This window comes from Lytechinus variegatus, chromosome 15 (assembly GCF_018143015.1).
Source record: "Lytechinus variegatus isolate NC3 chromosome 15, Lvar_3.0, whole genome shotgun sequence".
In the NCBI taxonomy this organism is placed as follows: Eukaryota; Metazoa; Echinodermata; class Echinoidea; order Temnopleuroida; family Toxopneustidae; genus Lytechinus; species Lytechinus variegatus.
In genome coordinates this window covers 12,482,104-12,500,004 of record NC_054754.1, presented here as the reverse complement: position 1 = coordinate 12,500,004, position 17,901 = coordinate 12,482,104, and the positions used below count along the sequence as shown (strand labels likewise).

Sequence of the window (17,901 nt, the reverse complement as noted above, 5' to 3'; positions counted from 1 at the left end):
CGAAAAATGGCTGTTCAACCAATCAGGAACAGATATAGATTTATGCGTAACGTAGGCCTAGTGAAAATAACACACTGCACCAAAACATCACATTTTGAAATAAGATGTCATGAAGACGTCCCCGCATTCCAACTAAATAGCTGACCTGGGGATTTAGCTATATTTGATAATGTATCTTAGAGCAATAATTATTTCTTAACTGTTTGCTAAAATCAGTTTAGGAAAGAGGAAGCCTATGCATCCGCCCCCCCCCAAAAAAAAAATGTCCAAAAACTTGAGAAATCATGCCCCTTAAAATACGATTTGCCACCACCTTTTACTGGTCAACCCTTTAGATCTACTACTGCTTTAGGGGAAGGTTATTGGCGGGGTTATTGGATTGTATAGTCTGGTCAGTTAGCGGAATTATGTGGACACGGTGGACAAAAGCGTGATTTTTTCTCCAGACCTTTGTTTATGTATAAGAATTAAGAATGGGGTATGCTCCAAAAAATCTGGCTGCAGGAACAGTGAAAAAATGGGTGAAAATGTCAGAATTTATGAGTTCAGATTTGTCTGATATATAGACTAGCGCTAGTGCAAAACTCAATAGCAGTGCATTATTTTGCATTGGATTAGTTCTTGAATTCAGACCCCTTTTGAACAGATCTTCTGTTTGTCCTCGCATCTCAATGCACCAAATATCTGAATGAAGATGCTAACCAAGCCGAAGGGTGACGGTGGAGGGGGTTGAATGTTGGTGTGTGTGTACATATTTTGGTCTTGGGATAAAGGTGTGCAAGACACATTTTTTGCATGTGTTGGAAATTGTGTTGCCATGGTAACAGTGTATTATTGCAAATATAAGGTAAAAATCTTGCAGTTAGAACCACTTCCTCTGTTTTTAACCGATTCTCATGAAATTTGGCACACACATTGGTCTTGAGGTGAAGATGTCTAAGACACACTTTTGTGTGTCTCTCAGAAATCTTGTTGCCATGGTAACAACATATTATATGGTGAAAATTGGGAAAAAATCTTACAATTCAAACTGCTTCATCAGTTTTCAATCAATTCTAATGAAATTTGGCACACACATTGGTATTGAAGTAAAGATGTACTAGGCACTTTTTTGTGTGTTTCAGAAACTGTGTTGTCATGGTAACAAATTATCATATGGCAAAATTTAGGTAAAAAACTTGCAATTTGAACTACTTCATCAGTTTTGAACCAATTCTCGTGAAATTTGGCTCACACATTTGCCTTGGGGTAAAGATGTGCAAGAACCTTTTTTTTGCATTTGTCAGAGAGTGCATTACCAAGGTAGCCACATATGATAGCCAGAAATGTAGGAAAACTTATTGTGGATAAAACACACCCCTGTTTTTAGTCAGTGCTCATAAAAATTGGAAGAAATATTCATCTTAGGGTAAAGATTCATATTAAATTCTAAATATCTTCTCTGCATTAAAATGTGGGGGTATTAATCACCTTCATTAATATTTCTGGGTTTGGGGGAAGGGGCAGGATTAGTCCTTTAAATCTGACATCAAAGAAGGTTAAAGGCAGTGGCCATTAGAAACATAAAAATGATAAACACTCTTAAAAAACGCATCCCCTTAAGGGCATATAGGCTGGAGGTACACTGGGTGAATATGAAACCTTCCGCTGAAGCAGAGGAGTTCCAACACTGGCAAGCAAAACAAAATGTGTACCCCTTCTACTTTCAACAGCTGATTTTCCAAACCTTAGTTCCACCTCCCCAAGATGTGCACCCCTCCCCATACCACTTTTAGTTCTACTTCCCCATGCTCAAACCAGTCTACACCTTTGTCCCTCAGGGGTCAATGCATTTTTAAAGCTAGACATTACTCTTTTTTTTGGGGGGTGGGGTCTTTAGAAAATGACCTCATTAAAATTACAGTTAAAGGATTATGACTATAGGAACTTAACACCCCTCCCCCGAAAAAATAGGGGGCTGATAATACCTTTTAGCAGAACCCCCCCCCCCCCCCCTTCAAAGGTAAGAAGAGTCCTTTGCACTAAAATTACACGAAGAATTGTAAAACTTAATATATAAAAAGACAAAAACAAATACGTACTCAGTCTTTTATTCATATTCCGTTCCTACTCTTTCTTTTTAACTTTCACATCACTCTTGATTTTGAGCTTCACCATGCCATCTCCTTCTGTTTCCTGTCTCTCTCTAAGTATATTTTTTCTGACATATTTTAAAGTGTACCTTTAATCATGCAACTAATTATTATAGAAATATAAATATATACAAAAATATCTGCACTTGTTTTAGAAATTCACTTGCAAATCCATGACTCAGTAACATACACCTATGTGCACAATAGATTTTAGCCTTATATTTTCTTTCATTTAATTTTTTCAGTATATTTCTGTGACAGCCCCTGCTTCATGCTTCAAATAAAACATTGATTAATTGGACACCGGAAACTTTTTTTTCAAAGCAGAATGTTTGAGGCTTTAAATTAATATGCTGAAGTGTAAAGGATTTCCCCCTTTTTTTTTTGGGGGGGGGGGGTTAAGTTCCTAGTCGTTATAATTTCATTTTAATCTTTATGTGGCAATTTTCTAAAGCCCCCCCCCCCAAATAAAAAATGTAAGGGGTGTTTTTTTAAGAGTGTTTAAGTTCCTCATGGTCATGGCCTTTAACCTTCTATATTTTTATGTTGTCAGTTTTTAAGGACCTTCTCCGCCCCCCCCAAAAAAAAGCCTATAAATATTATTGAAGGTGATTGATACCCTGCGCTATTATATGACGTTATAAAGGGAAATCAAACCCAAATAAACACATGTTTTTAGAGGAAAATGAAAAATCAGACAAGTTTATAGGTCAAAGTTTGAACAATATCGGACAAACCATAACAAAGTTGTGAACATATTAAAGTTATAAACATTGGTAATCACTATACCCATGAAGACTTCAAATTGACCGCATATGTGATGTCACAGTGATTTAAGAAGGCAAGGATCATTCTTCCATGTACTGGAATAATTAATTAGCTAAAATTTCTTTTTTTAAAGTTTTACTTCAAATTATATCTTTCTTTCATGAGGACACAAAACATACTACCGGGTTTATATTACGGCCCCAATGGAATAGGGATTTAGGAGAAAACCAAAAATCCTGATAACTACTAGTCTTATGGGAAAGTTGTCCTTGCGGCCCCACCCCTTGTCATAATTTACTTACCCAGTTGCCAATTTGAATTCTACATATACTAGTAGCCTTAGGGATCTTAATTTTAAAGCAGCCATAACTTTATTTTGCTTGTCCGATTTCTTTAAAACTTTCACCATTCTTATTTTTCTCCTTTTCCATGCACAAAACATTATGACCAAGGCTTGATTCCCTATTAATACTGAATATGAATCGTTACCCAAAATGAATATTTGTGACAACTTATATGAGCACAGGCTGAAAACTGAGAAGTAGACTGATCCACAATGAGTTTTCCCCATATTTCTGGCTAAATGTGGTTACCAAGGCAATGCACTCTCTGACAAAAGGTTCTTGCACATCTTTACCTCAAGGCCAATGTGTGAGCCATAATTATTTCATGAGAATTGGTTCAAAACAACAACAAAAAACTGATGAAGTAGTTCAAATTGCAAGGTTTTTACCTAAATTTTGCCATATAATATGTTGTTCCCATGGCAACACAATTTTGGAAACACACACAAAAAGTGCCTTGTACATCTTTACTTCAATACCAATGTGTGTGCCAAATTTCATGAAAATTGATTGAAAACTGATGAAACAGTTTGAATTGTAAGGTTTTTCCCCCAATTTTCACCAGATATGTTGTTACCATGGCAACAAGATTTCTGAAAGACACACAAAAGTGTGTCTTAGACATCTTCACCTCAAGACCAATGTGTGTGCCAAATTTCATGAGAATCGGTTAAAAACAGAGGAAGTGGTTCTCACTGCAAGATTTTTACCTTATTTTTGCAATAATACACTGTTACCATGGCAACACAATTTCCAACACATGCAAAAAATATGTCTTGCACACCTTTACCCCAAGACCAAAATATGTACACACACACCAACATTCAACCCCCTCCACCGTCACCCTTCGGCTTGGTTAGCATCTTCATTTAGATATTTGGTGCATTGAGATGCGAGGACAAACAGAAGATCTGTTCAAAAGGGGTCTGAATTCAAGAACTAATCCAATGCAAAATAATGCACTGCTATTGAGTTTTGCACTAGCGCTAGTCTATATATCAGACAAATCTGAACTCATAAATTCTGACATTTTCACCCATTTTTTCACTGTTCCTGCAGCCAGATTTTTTGGAGCATACCCCATTCTTAATTCTTATACATAAACAAAGGTCTGGAGAAAAAATCATGCTTTTGTCCACCGTGTCCACAAGTAGGGCATTTTTGACGCTAACAGACCAGACTAGTATGAGCATGGAATTACATTGTATGAGTGGTTCCATTTGCTATGGCATATGATCTAATGGAAAATTTACATTTTAAGCAAAATTAACCTGAATCTGTATAGCTACCCTCTAAAACTAAATAAACCCTAATTTTATTTAGATTATTCTGAACCAGAAATATTATTCCAGACCAAACCTAGCTAAGTATGCCCTCCGAGGTATATTAAGACCGGATATGTCGCAGTGAGGAGCATAGCTGTCGATTGAACCCTATCCTAAACCTAAAATAAAACGCCACCACAGCTCTAACCTGTTATCTTAGACAATTAAGGTGAAGCCAGGAGAAAACGTCTGGCCATGCATGTACCATCGATCTGGTGTCATCCTACGACAATGGGATGATATTCATAGCCCCCCCCCCCACACACACTGATTTGTCTGCCTCCAGCTCTCTCTCTCATGAATCATTTTTCTCTTCAAGCTCCCTCATAATTGCAACGTTTTAAGTTTAACATTTTCTTTCCTTAATCTCATATCCTTGATTTTTTTTGTGGGACTGCCAAATCTCTAAAACAGATGAGCAAGCCAGCAAACCACTCAATCATATGGAGGCCGGGGGGGGGGGGGGGGGGGAGAACAGTGTTGATACCCTGCTAATATATTAATTTTTACAAAAAGTTATGAAAACATTTTTTCTATCAAAACATATTTTCTTGTGATGACTATCAAATAGAAAAATATATGAAATTTTAACAATAATTATGAAGAAAATTTAATGTTGCAATTAAAACATTTTTCGATTAAAAGAAAATAAATGTATGATCGAGGGATATAATGCTGTATCAAAGTTATGAAAATAATGCTTAGTACATTTGGATAACATTTCCAAGACCTATAGGATTTCCCATGGAAACATAATGTGCTAGTTTAGTAGGGTGTTCAATCGTACATTCTCCGTCTTTTTCTCAATACGCACATACAGGAACACTCACTATCAATCACCACACAAGACTATATGTATATCAATTAATTTTATTGAAGTTATAAACAAAGATATCTACAAATCAACAGTATTATTTACAACAAACATGAATACTATTTTAGACTAGCTATATGGCCACAATGAGTTTTCATGTTTTTGAACTATATATATATATATTCCAATCTAACAGCATATACCTTCTGAAGGTAACAATTTGTCTCTTGAAATTTAAACCTATTATACAGTGCGTCCCAGAATAAACGAAACGGAGATTTAGCGATCATTTATCATTGCTTAATCATAAATAAAATAGACAAATGACCTACCAATTTAAAGCTTAGAATCTCCTCTTTCATCTGATATTACTTAGATTATTTCTCATTCACCCATGAGTGAGCAAATACAATTTGAAGAAAGGATATCAAAAACTCATTTGGCGGGGGTTATCTGGGTTTCAAAAAGAAAACCACATTTTGAAAAGTTCAATATCTCCTCTTTAATTTGATACCTAAATTACAGAAAATGGTCAAGAAATAACAAAGTTCTGGTCATTTGAAATAAGGCTTGAATTTCAATAATTTCATAAAATGAAGAGGTTATCCAGGCTGGCTTTCAAACTCACTCAACACTCGTTTTGTTGACGATCAGCCATGCATTAAATCTTTTGTTCACCATGCGAAAGCTTCTGTGGGAAACCGGTGAAAACACGTTTATCTCATGAAATTATGGAAATACAAGCCTTATTTCAAATGACCAGAACTTTTTTATTTCTTGACCATTTTCTGTAATTGAGGTACCAAATTAAAGAGCAGATATTGAACTTTTCAGAAATGTGGTTTTCTTTTTGAAACCCAGATACCCCTCGCCAAATGAGTTTTTGGTATCCTTTCTTCAAATTGTTTTTGCTCACTCATGCGTGAATAAGAAATAATCTAAGTAATATCAGATGAAAGAGGAGATTCTAAGCTTTAAATTGGTAGGTCATTTATCTATTCTATTTATGATTAAGTTATGATAAATGATCGCTAAATCTCGGTTTCGTTTATTCTGGGACGCACTGTAGATGTGAGTTAACAACATGCTGTTAGAAAATATTGACATTTGACCGACCCCCCCCAAAAAATATATATATATATATATATATATGTTTAAATGGAGAGATTATCAAAAGACAATATAAGAAGTCTAACAATAATTTCCAGAATGAATGCAAGAACCCAGATGTGTACTTATTTCAAAATAAATTCAAAGTAATGTAGAATTTGAAACCTTGATTTCTTCCCCTTCACTGTGCCTCATGATATAATAGATCGTCATTTATTAAATTTTGATGGACTGGCTCGATCATTACCCCCACCCATGATAAAATCCACACAGGGCACAAGGGGCAGGGGTCCTGCTCTTTTTATACACATATATTGTGCTTGGACTTTTTGAAAAGTTCACAACCAATATTTACTAGAATTTTTGCAGAAACAAATTGTGTTGACGTGGCAAGGAAATTTAATGTTATATGGTAACACATGATATATGGCTGGCTTCACATCTGAGGGACAATTTAGAGGCTCATGTCTGTGTTTCATTGATGTGTCCTAACTATCTAAAACATCTCTGTCTTTGGAACATCTTGGGCAGACTTGGCAAGCTTGGCAGTATATAACAGAACCAGTTTAGGGAGCAAGGAAATGTAATATCTGTGAAAACTCACAATATGGCTTGTATTTGCCCCTCTGGATGACTTGTGCTACTTGAATACGTCCTGACTAATTATCTAGTATGTGCTCTGTCTGGGTAACATCTTGGGCGGATCTGGACGTGGTGAGCTTAAAGATACGGAACCAATTGAGGTGGCAAAGAAAGGAAACATATCAGTAACCCCTGATACAAGGCTTAACATTTTCCCCCCTCCCCTACCCCTCCCCGAAGGATATTATTCTAGTGTCTGTGTTTCCTGAATCTTAGTACATTCTCTGTCTGCGGAACATCTTGGGTGGACTTGGTGAACTTGGAGGCAGAACTGGTGGAGGTGGCAATGGAAGGGAGTACTCGGGAGAATCTTCTTCATAAGGCGCATACTTTCCCTTCTTGAGAACAATCATCCCATGTTGACCGTGGTGTTTCCTTGCTGTCATGGCGTACCTTTCAGCCTCCTGGAATGGCAATGTAGGATCTAGATGGGGTGGGTAGATGAGGGATGATGTAGGGATGATAGTGCCTGCCATGTGATGAGGACCGGGGTAGGAGAAGCTGTCACTGTTGCTGCTACAGCTGAGTTGAATGGAGTCCAGAATATCAACAGTGTGCGTACCATGTAGCATCTGTATAATGAACAAGAATATCAATTAATCAGGGGTGTGAGTGGTCACAGATAAAAAGATCTGAAAAAAGCTGAAGAGTATTGAAAAAGCCTGAAATAGAAAGAGCTCCCATACTTTTTGTACAGAGGAAAACAAAAAAAGCTGAAGTTGAGCTGAAAATCATAACAAAAAAAATCTGAAATCAGATAAAAATCTGAACACTCACACCCCTGATTGATATCTGTTTCTGGGCTACATGTACATACCAAAATATATTTTTTTCTGTTTCCTCACTGTCTTTCACATGCCCTCGTAAACCCACGTGGAACACACCCTCTTACCCCATCCCTTTGATATACCACTAAAAGGAGCATATCAAATCCTAACAAAAGTAATCCATTCATATCATAATATATAATTTACAACTTATTCAAAGAAAAGCGAAATAGCATGAACAATGAATCCCAAGCGCAGGGAAGATAAGGGTTCAAATTCAAAATTCAAATTTGCTTTATTTCATTTTTAAAGAACAAAGTAAAATGGTTGTAAATAATTACAATGACATTTGCAAGTGAAACTTACAATATGAATTGAGATAAGGTACAATGTATGATATTTTTCATGAGTAAAACAAATTATGATATAGAAAGCACATGCTTTTTAGTGTCTGGAAGCTTGTCTTTAAATAAAGTTTTTAATCACTTTGAAATAAACACAATGTGATCATGCATGATATTGAGTACAGTCTATTTGATCATCTCTCACGATTACAGCTAAAGAACCTACAATTAGGGCAAATTTTGCAAGCTTCTATTACGAAACACATGAACTAAGGTTGTTAAGGTTGATCACCTGTGTTTCAACCCTAGGAAAGAACTCATCAACTGATATATCCACCGTTGGCTGATGTTGAAGTGTCCTTGCACATTCTTCATATGCATTGATTTGTATCACATCTGATGGAGGTGCTGCGATGGTATGAGCAGTGGACACCGTCCGTGAGGATGATCCCCTGGTGATGTGAGGCTTGGTGAGTTCAATCCCATATGGACTTTTGGACTGGATCAAGATTATGGGAGAAAGTCAATGGTTAAAAATAATAATAATAATGTGACTTATAAAATGCAAAATCCACTCTGTAGAGTGCTCAAGGCGCATAAAGAGCTAAGAGTTAAATAAAAAAGTTTCAAGAAGATTTTTAAAAGTTTCGACAGAGGTACATTTTTTTATGTCTTCAGGAAGGCTATTCCACAAAGTGGGGCATGCAAAGTAAATGATCTTTCCCCCCAGTTTTTTAAAACTTTTGGAATAACAAGGAAGCCAGAAGTGGATGAGCACAAAGACCTGCTTGGTCTGTAGTAATTGATAAATGAAAGACTGTATTGTGGTGCTGATCCAAGAATACTATGAAAAGCAAGCAACAAAATCTTAAAGATGATCCGATTTTTGATAGGGAGCCAGTGCAGCCAATTCAAGATGGGAGTGATATGAGAGCGTTTATTTTACAAAGTGACAATGCGAGCAGCTGCATTCGGAAGCTTCTGGAGCTTATTTAACCGAGCCTGCGGTAAATTAAACAACAGGACATTAAAAATCTAGGTGAGAGGAAATCAAGGCATGTACAATTTTTACGGTCACAGAATTAGATAAATATTTCCAGATAAATCCTAGGTTATGACAAAGCTTGAATTTTCATTCAATATGATAAAATTATTTTCTCCCCTAGATAGGTTCATCTCGTATTTCACATACAGATCACATAGATACATATTACCACAGAAGCACTTAATCAAAGTTCTTTTGTTGTACTGTATTTGAACTAAGAATTTGTCAGGTTTCTCTTTCATGTAGGAGAAATGACAGAAAATCTGCCCGAAATACCGGTTCTTGTTACTCTTTGTTAAAGAGACAAGTGTTCCATATGACAAATTTCTACATAATTGAAGTGCTGTGATATAATTTGCCCTTTGAAATGATACGAGTTATATTGAATATATGAAATCCATTTGATTAGCAAAAATATGCGAGATATAAAATGACCATTTTCAAGTACCCATTTTTCTAAAAAATCAAATCATTGATTTTATGGTGATTGATACATCATGCTCCTAGGACTTAACTCTTAGCACTTTACTGATATATGAACCCATCTTTGGTGACACACTGGGTTTGAAAATTATATGAAGGAAAAACTATGAAGATGGATAGATTAATAAATATACCTTTGGAATCAGGTCAGATCTTCTTACAATATCACTTTGCTGTACACTGCTCTCACTAGCTAGGCGACATGACTGTACACTCCCTGGAAAAACATAACAAGAAAGCTGATAAATACAGATCTCCCCCAGGTTAATTTGTTTGACAAACATACATAAGCCCCAGGTAGTTCTGCTGAAGTTGATTTTATATCTTTGAGTTGGTACAAATTGTACTTGTCACATAGGTTACTCCATCACTGTTTGGGGCTTATTCACAAACATCTCATGCATTCTCCACTCCCTGGAGAGATATACACTGACCTGATTTTCTGTCAAACTCCTTGGTGAGATTCTTCCTGACTGAGGAGTGCCGCCTGCTCGGTATGTGAGGTTTTCTGGGAGTTTTCAGGGCAGAACTAGAGAAAAGGTAAAATAAATATAAAATGTACTCATGCATTATATCAATCAAACTTTAAAGCTCAAATTATTTGACTGTATTCAGATACTGTAACATTACAATGAAAGAGGAGTGTTTCACGATCCCATTCACAGCTAAGGTATTATTTACAAAGGAAAACAATACCCTGGAAACAATACAGTTGTTGATTGGCAATTTCACTCATACCACGATCATTACATAAACATGATTAAGAAATGACTCTACTAAAAAAGATGCTTATGACATCCAAACATTACCAAAGCTGATAGATCTAGTCTATCTGTGAAACCTTCTTATAGCAGTTTGTGAAAATAGTTTTTTAAAACATACATTGTTATTATTACCTTTGTCTCTGCCTATGGAGCTGCTTCAGAAGACTATCTTTGATCTCTGCAAAGTAGTCTAGAATAAAAGTAAGCATATATTTATCAACACTTCTGAAAAAAACTTCAAAATTTGTAATGGATAACAGAAAATGAGTGCACAAAGCAACATGAAACAAATTCTAAAACGTGTAAATTCTAATTCTTCACTTCAATATTTCTTCCCTAAAAAAACAAAAAAAGAATTATCTTGGTCATGAATCAAATTAAAACTTGTTCAAAATTAAGGCATGGACACACACACAAAGATCATCATCTAGTCTATCTAATAATTGTAAAAGAGCATCCCCAGATCATTGATTACATAAGGAATGGAATCTGAAAGTAGTTGTGTTGTCCAAAACTTGCCCATAAGTTAGAGGCTCAATCAAGTTTAGTCATAACCACAAGTTTCAGTTGAAATGCTTTCTTCAACATGTCAGTAATAAAAGAAATATAATGAAGATGAAATGAAGTGTTTTCCTCCTCAAAATGAGTAATAAACAAATGAGAAGTGAAATATAATTCACATTTATAGGACAGGTGATGTAAACTGAACCTCAACAGACACATCAAGGAGAGTGTAAGGAATTTGATTGTGTGTAATGCAGTGGGGGAGGGGGGCTTCTTAAAGCACACAGGGACAGTTTTGGCATTGCACCCACTTCAAAATTGCCTGTGTATTTGCAAGTCTTTAAGATTTGGGTGTTCAGGTTTTTCTTTTGCCTTACTGAATTTTTAATTCTCTGGACCAGGTGCAAATACCTACTTGCCCCCTCCCCCCATTAACACCTTTGATTTTACTGTTTCTGATAATTTTGTTGTTGTTATTTTTCAGTTTTAACTTACCTCTGCCATGGAAGACACTATTAAGATTAAATGATGATTGTATCATTTCTGCAGCTTCTGATATCGGTGAAAGCTAAAAAGGGCAAAAAATGAGAACATTAATCATCTACCTTCCAATCAAATACAACAGCTCTTTTTAATATGTTTAATGTGCACTTATCATCACAGCTGCCAACCTGAACAAGAACATTTCAGTAGTTTAAAAGCTGATAATCAGTACATGTATTTTGGAGAGGAAATAAATATTTTCAAAGAAATATCATTGGACTTGATGAAACTTAAGAAATCAGTATTTTGCAAGTGACCATCAGTATTCTTCTCATTTCCCAGTACGGTACTTTATACGGATAGTCAGTACTACTTGGCAGCTCTGTATCATGTAGGCCTTATCTACCACACTTTCAATGTGTGCAGAATGATGAGATGTTTTGTTCTATCATAAGGAACAAAAAATATATAATAAAATTGACAGTTTTTTATTCTTGTCTACCAAAGACACATTTTGAGATGAAATACAACACAGAAAATCAAGCAGACAAACACATATTTATTTATTTCTAACAGAATTTTTTATTCCATTTTCTCATACCGATCTGCAAATTTCATGTTTGTTTAATAATTTAATTTATATATCACTATCTAGTTTGTAATGTTCATCTCTCCTAAACCCCCTTCTCTCTCTCTCTCTCTCTCTCTCTCTTGTTCTCTCTATCATTCTCTCTCTCTCCATCTCTCTTTTGACAATTGCACATATTTCTGTTAACATATTATTCTTTAACATATATCTTATTGCATATGAGACTAAACTGAACTACTAATCTCATGGTTTAAATGACACTGGAAACAATACTTTCACATCTCCTTTACATTTAATTTATGATGTGCATGTTACTCTTTATATGATATCTCCTGTTAAAATAAAACCATTATACTACAAGCACTGAAGTAAAAATACATGAAGTTACATTACACTACTTCTACATCTACATTAGATTGCATACATAATTATGTTTGATTTTTAATTAATGTTTTGGGGGTCTAATTTCAATTGTAACTAAAATTAATCTGTACACTAATTTTACCTATTTTCATGCACATTTTAAAAATTACTTATGACATGACATCCTTTATTATAGAAAATGAAAGTTAATATTTTGTATTACCTGTACATAGTTTATTTAGAAAAATTGTATAATGCAGAAGAATTGAAGACCAGCACAAAAAATTGTGAAACATATGAAATAAAAAATAATTTACATGTACAAGGTGAATATCCACTCTCTAGAAAATAATTCTTCTACATCTACATTAGATTACATTCGTATCATCAGCATCCCCTTTTTTGGTATGAAAAGTTATCTAAAACTTAGGCATGACTAGTATGAAGTCTTAAAGGTATAAACCAATTTTCTAGAAATTAATTCTTGTACATCTACATTAGACCACACTCATATGATAAGCACCTTGTTTTGTAAATCAAAAATTAGTGCAAATTTAATTAACATTAGGGTAAACAAGGCTACCTATCACATAGGTTAAATATTAATTCTAATAAATGTACTGTTTCAATATCTACCTAAGATCTCATTTTTACAATCATCATTTTTTTTCATTTGAGGTAAATCTTCAAATATGAATATGGTATGTTGTTATTTTAAACATACAACACATACAAAACATACACAACGCTGTGGCCTTAATATTAGTACGAAGTTACAGATCAATCTATTTCATTCTTTGTCTACATTAGACAACAACCATATAAATTTCACTTTTCTCTCAATATGAATGATGTCCTGTTTTACTTGGATATATGAATGAACTATGTATGGAATAAACTACTAGTATCAAATTCTAATTAAAAAGCTACTCCATATAAATAATATATTCATAGCAGTGCTTGGATCACATTCATATTACAAGGAGGAAAGTATTATTTCTGGATAAAAAAGTTTATATCTATAGATAGACATAAAAACAAATACCAACAATCAGTATTTATAATTTTCATCATAATTGTAACTAAGCTGCAATTTCTCTCATCTCTCTCTCTCTCTCTCTCTAATGGAAAATGGAGTAGTATGAGAGCTTACCTCTGTACTTGTATTGACATGAGGTACAAAACTCTGAGTATGAGTTATATGTTCATCTGTTGACCTTCCTCTATGACGTGATGATCCTTCATTGTTATCTGCATGAGAACTGTTAAGGAAACAAATTTTTCACAGTATGTGATGGTTTAATTAGGAACCCTTGACAAAGAACTATATTGACTTTTCTAATTGAGGTATTAATTGAAATCAGTTTCTCTAGTATCCATTGTATTAAATTAATTAACTGCATGTATATGTAGCTAAGAGTCAAATCAGACATTACATTATTTTGAAACCAATTTAGTGGAGAGCAGGGTCGGACAAATTTTTTGCAAATTTAATGTTGCCATTGGACCAATAGGAAAAACAATTCAGCCCTTCAATTCTCAAATGATTTGACTTCATTCAAAATTATGATAACCACAAAATTAATCACAAGGGCTTTCATAGTTGACCTAAAATTAATTTTCTAAAAATGGTATTCCAGTTTATGGTAATATTTCCCAAATATTTTTTTTTTAATACTGCTAGTTGGCACTGATAAAAATATCAGATTACTCACTTAATAGCAGCAATTCGTTTGGGTGCTGGAGCAACATTGACAGGTTTTGGTGAATGAATACATGGCATAGGAGAGTCAGACTGCACTACTTGTACCAGACCAACAGCCATATCATCCAATATCAGGGGTGAATCGAGGTTTGGAGCTGGTGGAAGATTAGCTTCCGACACATCAAGTATCTTTTGTAAGCTTTCCTGAGTTTTTACCCTAACAGCATCTGGTATTATCAAATCTTGAAAGAAAAAAATTCAACAAAGAGGATAAAACATGTAATGTATTTCATCAGGTAATCTAGGTATTCATTCAGATTCATTTATTATTATTGATCCATGATAAAAAAAATACATATAAATTTGGCCTCCACTGGCTGTACATACAAATGATATAAATTATACAAACATAAAAGACATATAAATTGGGTGAATATATTGAAAAAATACACATAAACAATTCAAACATATATTGCAATACGACATAGAAGGGAGATGTCAAATAATTTACCCATGAAGACAAAGAGTGAGAAACGGCTGAGAGTTAACTAAGAAGAGAAAGAATTAGTTGGATAAAGCAAAAGTGGACACAGTGGAGAAGGAAAGTGAGCAAAGAAAATTGAGGGAAATCATAGCAGAGAGAGACAGAAAGAGATAGACATTACAAAATTGCAGGAGGATACACAGCTGTATTCATACATTATAGCTTCCTTCAAGGAATTCAATCATAACCATATTTAGTATTTTGAAATCTGGAGAATGAAAATAATGAAAAGGGCAAACATATACAGATTTTCAAAAAAAAGCTCCATCTGCAATAAAACAATCTGAAAAACTTTGATGAAGAAACTAGTCAGATAAAATGTCAGGGGAAAATGGTATGATAACGTAAAAAAATAAAGTAAAGTAAACTTGACATTCAAATACCAGTTTTAATTTTTTAAAAAAATGCTATCATAAAAACCATAAAACATGCAAGCATGAATGTTATCTTTCATACACCATGACACTAAAACAGTGGAATTTTCACTTTCAAATTTTGTTTGCAATGCATCATATTGTCCTGCTTGTGGCCTTTTTTTTTCTTTGACAACCTGTGAACACCTTAAGAAAATGAAATAGAAATAAAGTTCAAACTTATGATGCTTACCTCGCAAAACTTTGTCAGATTTCTTTGCTTTGTTGTATATTCCAACTGAGGTCTAAATCACAATAGAAAAACAAGTAATCTTTAATTAAAACTTGATGAACTAGAATAGAATGAATTAGGCCTATACGATGATATTCAGGACCTGATTTTAGCTGCAAAATAAAATGCCACTTTTCTACTTTACATGCTACTCAGAATTCAAAATCACAAGAGGAATATATTTGCCAATTTGCCTTGTACATAATGCTTGTCCATTTTGTTCCCCATACACCAATTTACTTTAGACAGTCAGTGGCCCGAATTCACAAAGGTGGTTTTGAACACCCACGGTTGAGTCCATGGTTTATTCAGATTACCTGTATATATTATGCTTAATTTAGCACGTATCAGGTGCTTGTATAAAAAATGTCCAATGCTGATGCGCGCTTTTGTCACAGTGCGCCAAATTGACGCCTGTTACCATGGTTAGATACGCTATTTTATTCATGAGTCCACTGTTTGAAGAGTGGACTCATTATTAAAAATAGTAGGCTCATGAATAAAATAGTGTGGATAACCACGGCAACAGGCGTCAATTTGGCGCACTCTGACAAAAGCACACATTAGCATTGGACATTTTTCAATAAACGCGGAAAACAAGCGTAATTTATACAGGAAATCTGCATGAACCATGGACTCAACCATGGGTTTTCAAAACCACCTTTGTGAATTCGGGCCAGTATGTACCAGTATGATCAAATGTTAGAAATAGATTTTTTGACCATATCCACTGAATTTGTCCCCAGTATGTACATTAGAATCTTACTAAGACAGGCCTTAGACTAAGATGTCAGGTTTTTAATCAAAGGCTTCAATCTTACATGGCCTACTTGTGGTGATGCAAGCAAAAACAAATGTTTAGTAACAGAGTGAAATTTCTTAATTCATACTTACAGTGATCCTATTCTGTGTAATAAGTGGTACAGGCTTGTGTGGATCTGACAACATGGGGAATTCCATCTTGTTACTCTACAAATATGAATGAAAAATAATAATTCTATGTACACGTACATCATGTATTACATTTTAAACTTTTTAGATTGAATATAAGAAAATTCTACCAATTACAGATTGTGAATGACAGATAGATTGATCACAAATTGTAAAATAAATTTCAAATTCCTAGTATAACTCTACAGACTGATAAAGGACATCCATTAACTTACATGAGAAAATAAGCAGAGGAAAGGGGGGAAGCTAGAGAAGATAAAAGATCAAGATTCATGGAAAAAATGAAAGCTAAAGAAAGACATCTGGAAATTAGAAGGGATAATACTGTAGGGGGATAATACTGTAGGGAAAAAAGAAATAAATTGTAAATAGTGCATATATTTTATTGTCAAATAATACAAGTAAAAGGGTATTAATCATATGTTCTTTAATTTATTGGACACTATTATGGTAAGTTATAAATTTAAAAAATACAGATAACTGTCTATTTATTATCTTATATTCATTAACATTTATTTCATACAGGCTTTGTGGAAAACTAATGATCAATCAATATAAATTTCTACAATAATATTTTACCTTTTCATGTCTGCTTTTCTTTTTATTTCTTTCAGAATTTGATTTCCTCCTCTTTTTCTTGGAGTGTGAGCTCTTTGAAACAGCAGTATGATGGAACCTCTCGGTTTCTTTCAATTTGTCTTCAACATATTTCTTTGTAGATTTGCTGGGAAAAACAATATTGATAAAACTATAACAGTTTATATGACAGAACATCATTAATATACCATTACAAATATCATGGATACACTTTATAGATCAATATTTAAATGAAAATTCTGATGATCAGATAAGCCTGGACTCTTCATTCTGACTGTTGGAGATCATGGAACAGCTTCACTGAGAAGATTTTTCCTTTGAATTCTGTAAATCCATTATGATAGCTAAAAAAAGTGCACTGAAGGACAAGTTCATCCCTAACAACAAGTTGGATTGAATAATCATAGGAATATTAAGCAAGCATGAGACTGAAAATTTCATAAAAATTGGATTGAGGAACACCCTCGGGAATTATTTCAAGTAAACCTCATCTCAAAGCCAAGATTCTTCCGACTGTTGTTGCAAAATGCATAACCCTATATCACTTACATAAAAGGATTATCAAAGCCTTGGTAATAAAGCTCACTTCAGTAAGATTAAAAGAGGGGGAAAAGGTAGGGATTTGAGAATTTTGTGATCCTAAATGCTAGAATACTTTATAGTGCGTGATTGTATACTGAGTCTTACTGACCTGCCTTGTAATTGTATTGTTTTGCATCACTTTATTGTATGAAAAGCAATAAAGGAACAGTGTAAGAATGACAAAAATACATATACATTTACAGAGTAAAAGAGAGCCCAGGACATGGTCACATTACTGACGCAAGCAGGGCAGATTAACATAATGTTACAGTTATATATAGTTAAACTACCAAATAAGATGGAACATTCGGTGAAAGTATAATAAAGTGTTAATCATCAAATTAATTTGTAATTAAAGTAATTATAGGCCTGTAGATAAAATCATTTTAGATAAAAACCA

At 34.2% G+C, this 17,901-nt stretch overlaps 1 protein-coding gene across 1 annotated transcript; it reads right to left on the bottom strand.

Annotated features, from left to right (window-relative positions):
- Positions 1–6,579: 6,579 nt before the first annotated feature.
- LOC121429314 lies at positions 6,580–17,042 on the bottom strand. Its single transcript, XM_041626325.1, has 11 exons — positions 16,902–17,042; positions 16,266–16,340; positions 15,333–15,384; positions 14,193–14,424; positions 13,631–13,739; positions 11,538–11,610; positions 10,671–10,728; positions 10,209–10,303; positions 9,909–9,991; positions 8,539–8,745; positions 6,580–7,707 (listed from the first exon to the last, which is right to left on the bottom strand). The coding sequence occupies exons 2-11, from the start codon at positions 16,329–16,331 to the stop codon at positions 7,348–7,350; spliced, it is 1,335 nt and encodes a 444-aa protein (XP_041482259.1). The 5' UTR covers positions 16,332–16,340; positions 16,902–17,042; the 3' UTR covers positions 6,580–7,347.
- Positions 17,043–17,901: the final 859 nt, after the last annotated feature.

Coding starts and splice junctions, on each gene's coding strand:
- LOC121429314 (XM_041626325.1), bottom strand. CDS start 16,331: ATGGAATTCCCCATGTTGTCAGATCCACACAAGCCTGTACCACTTATT. Junction 15,385..16,265: donor TTACACAGAATAGGATCACT/GTAAGTATGAAT, acceptor ATTGTGATTTAG/ACCTCAGTTGGAATATACAA. Junction 13,740..14,192: donor AAACGAATTGCTGCTATTAA/GTGAGTAATCTG, acceptor TTTCCTTAACAG/TTCTCATGCAGATAACAATG.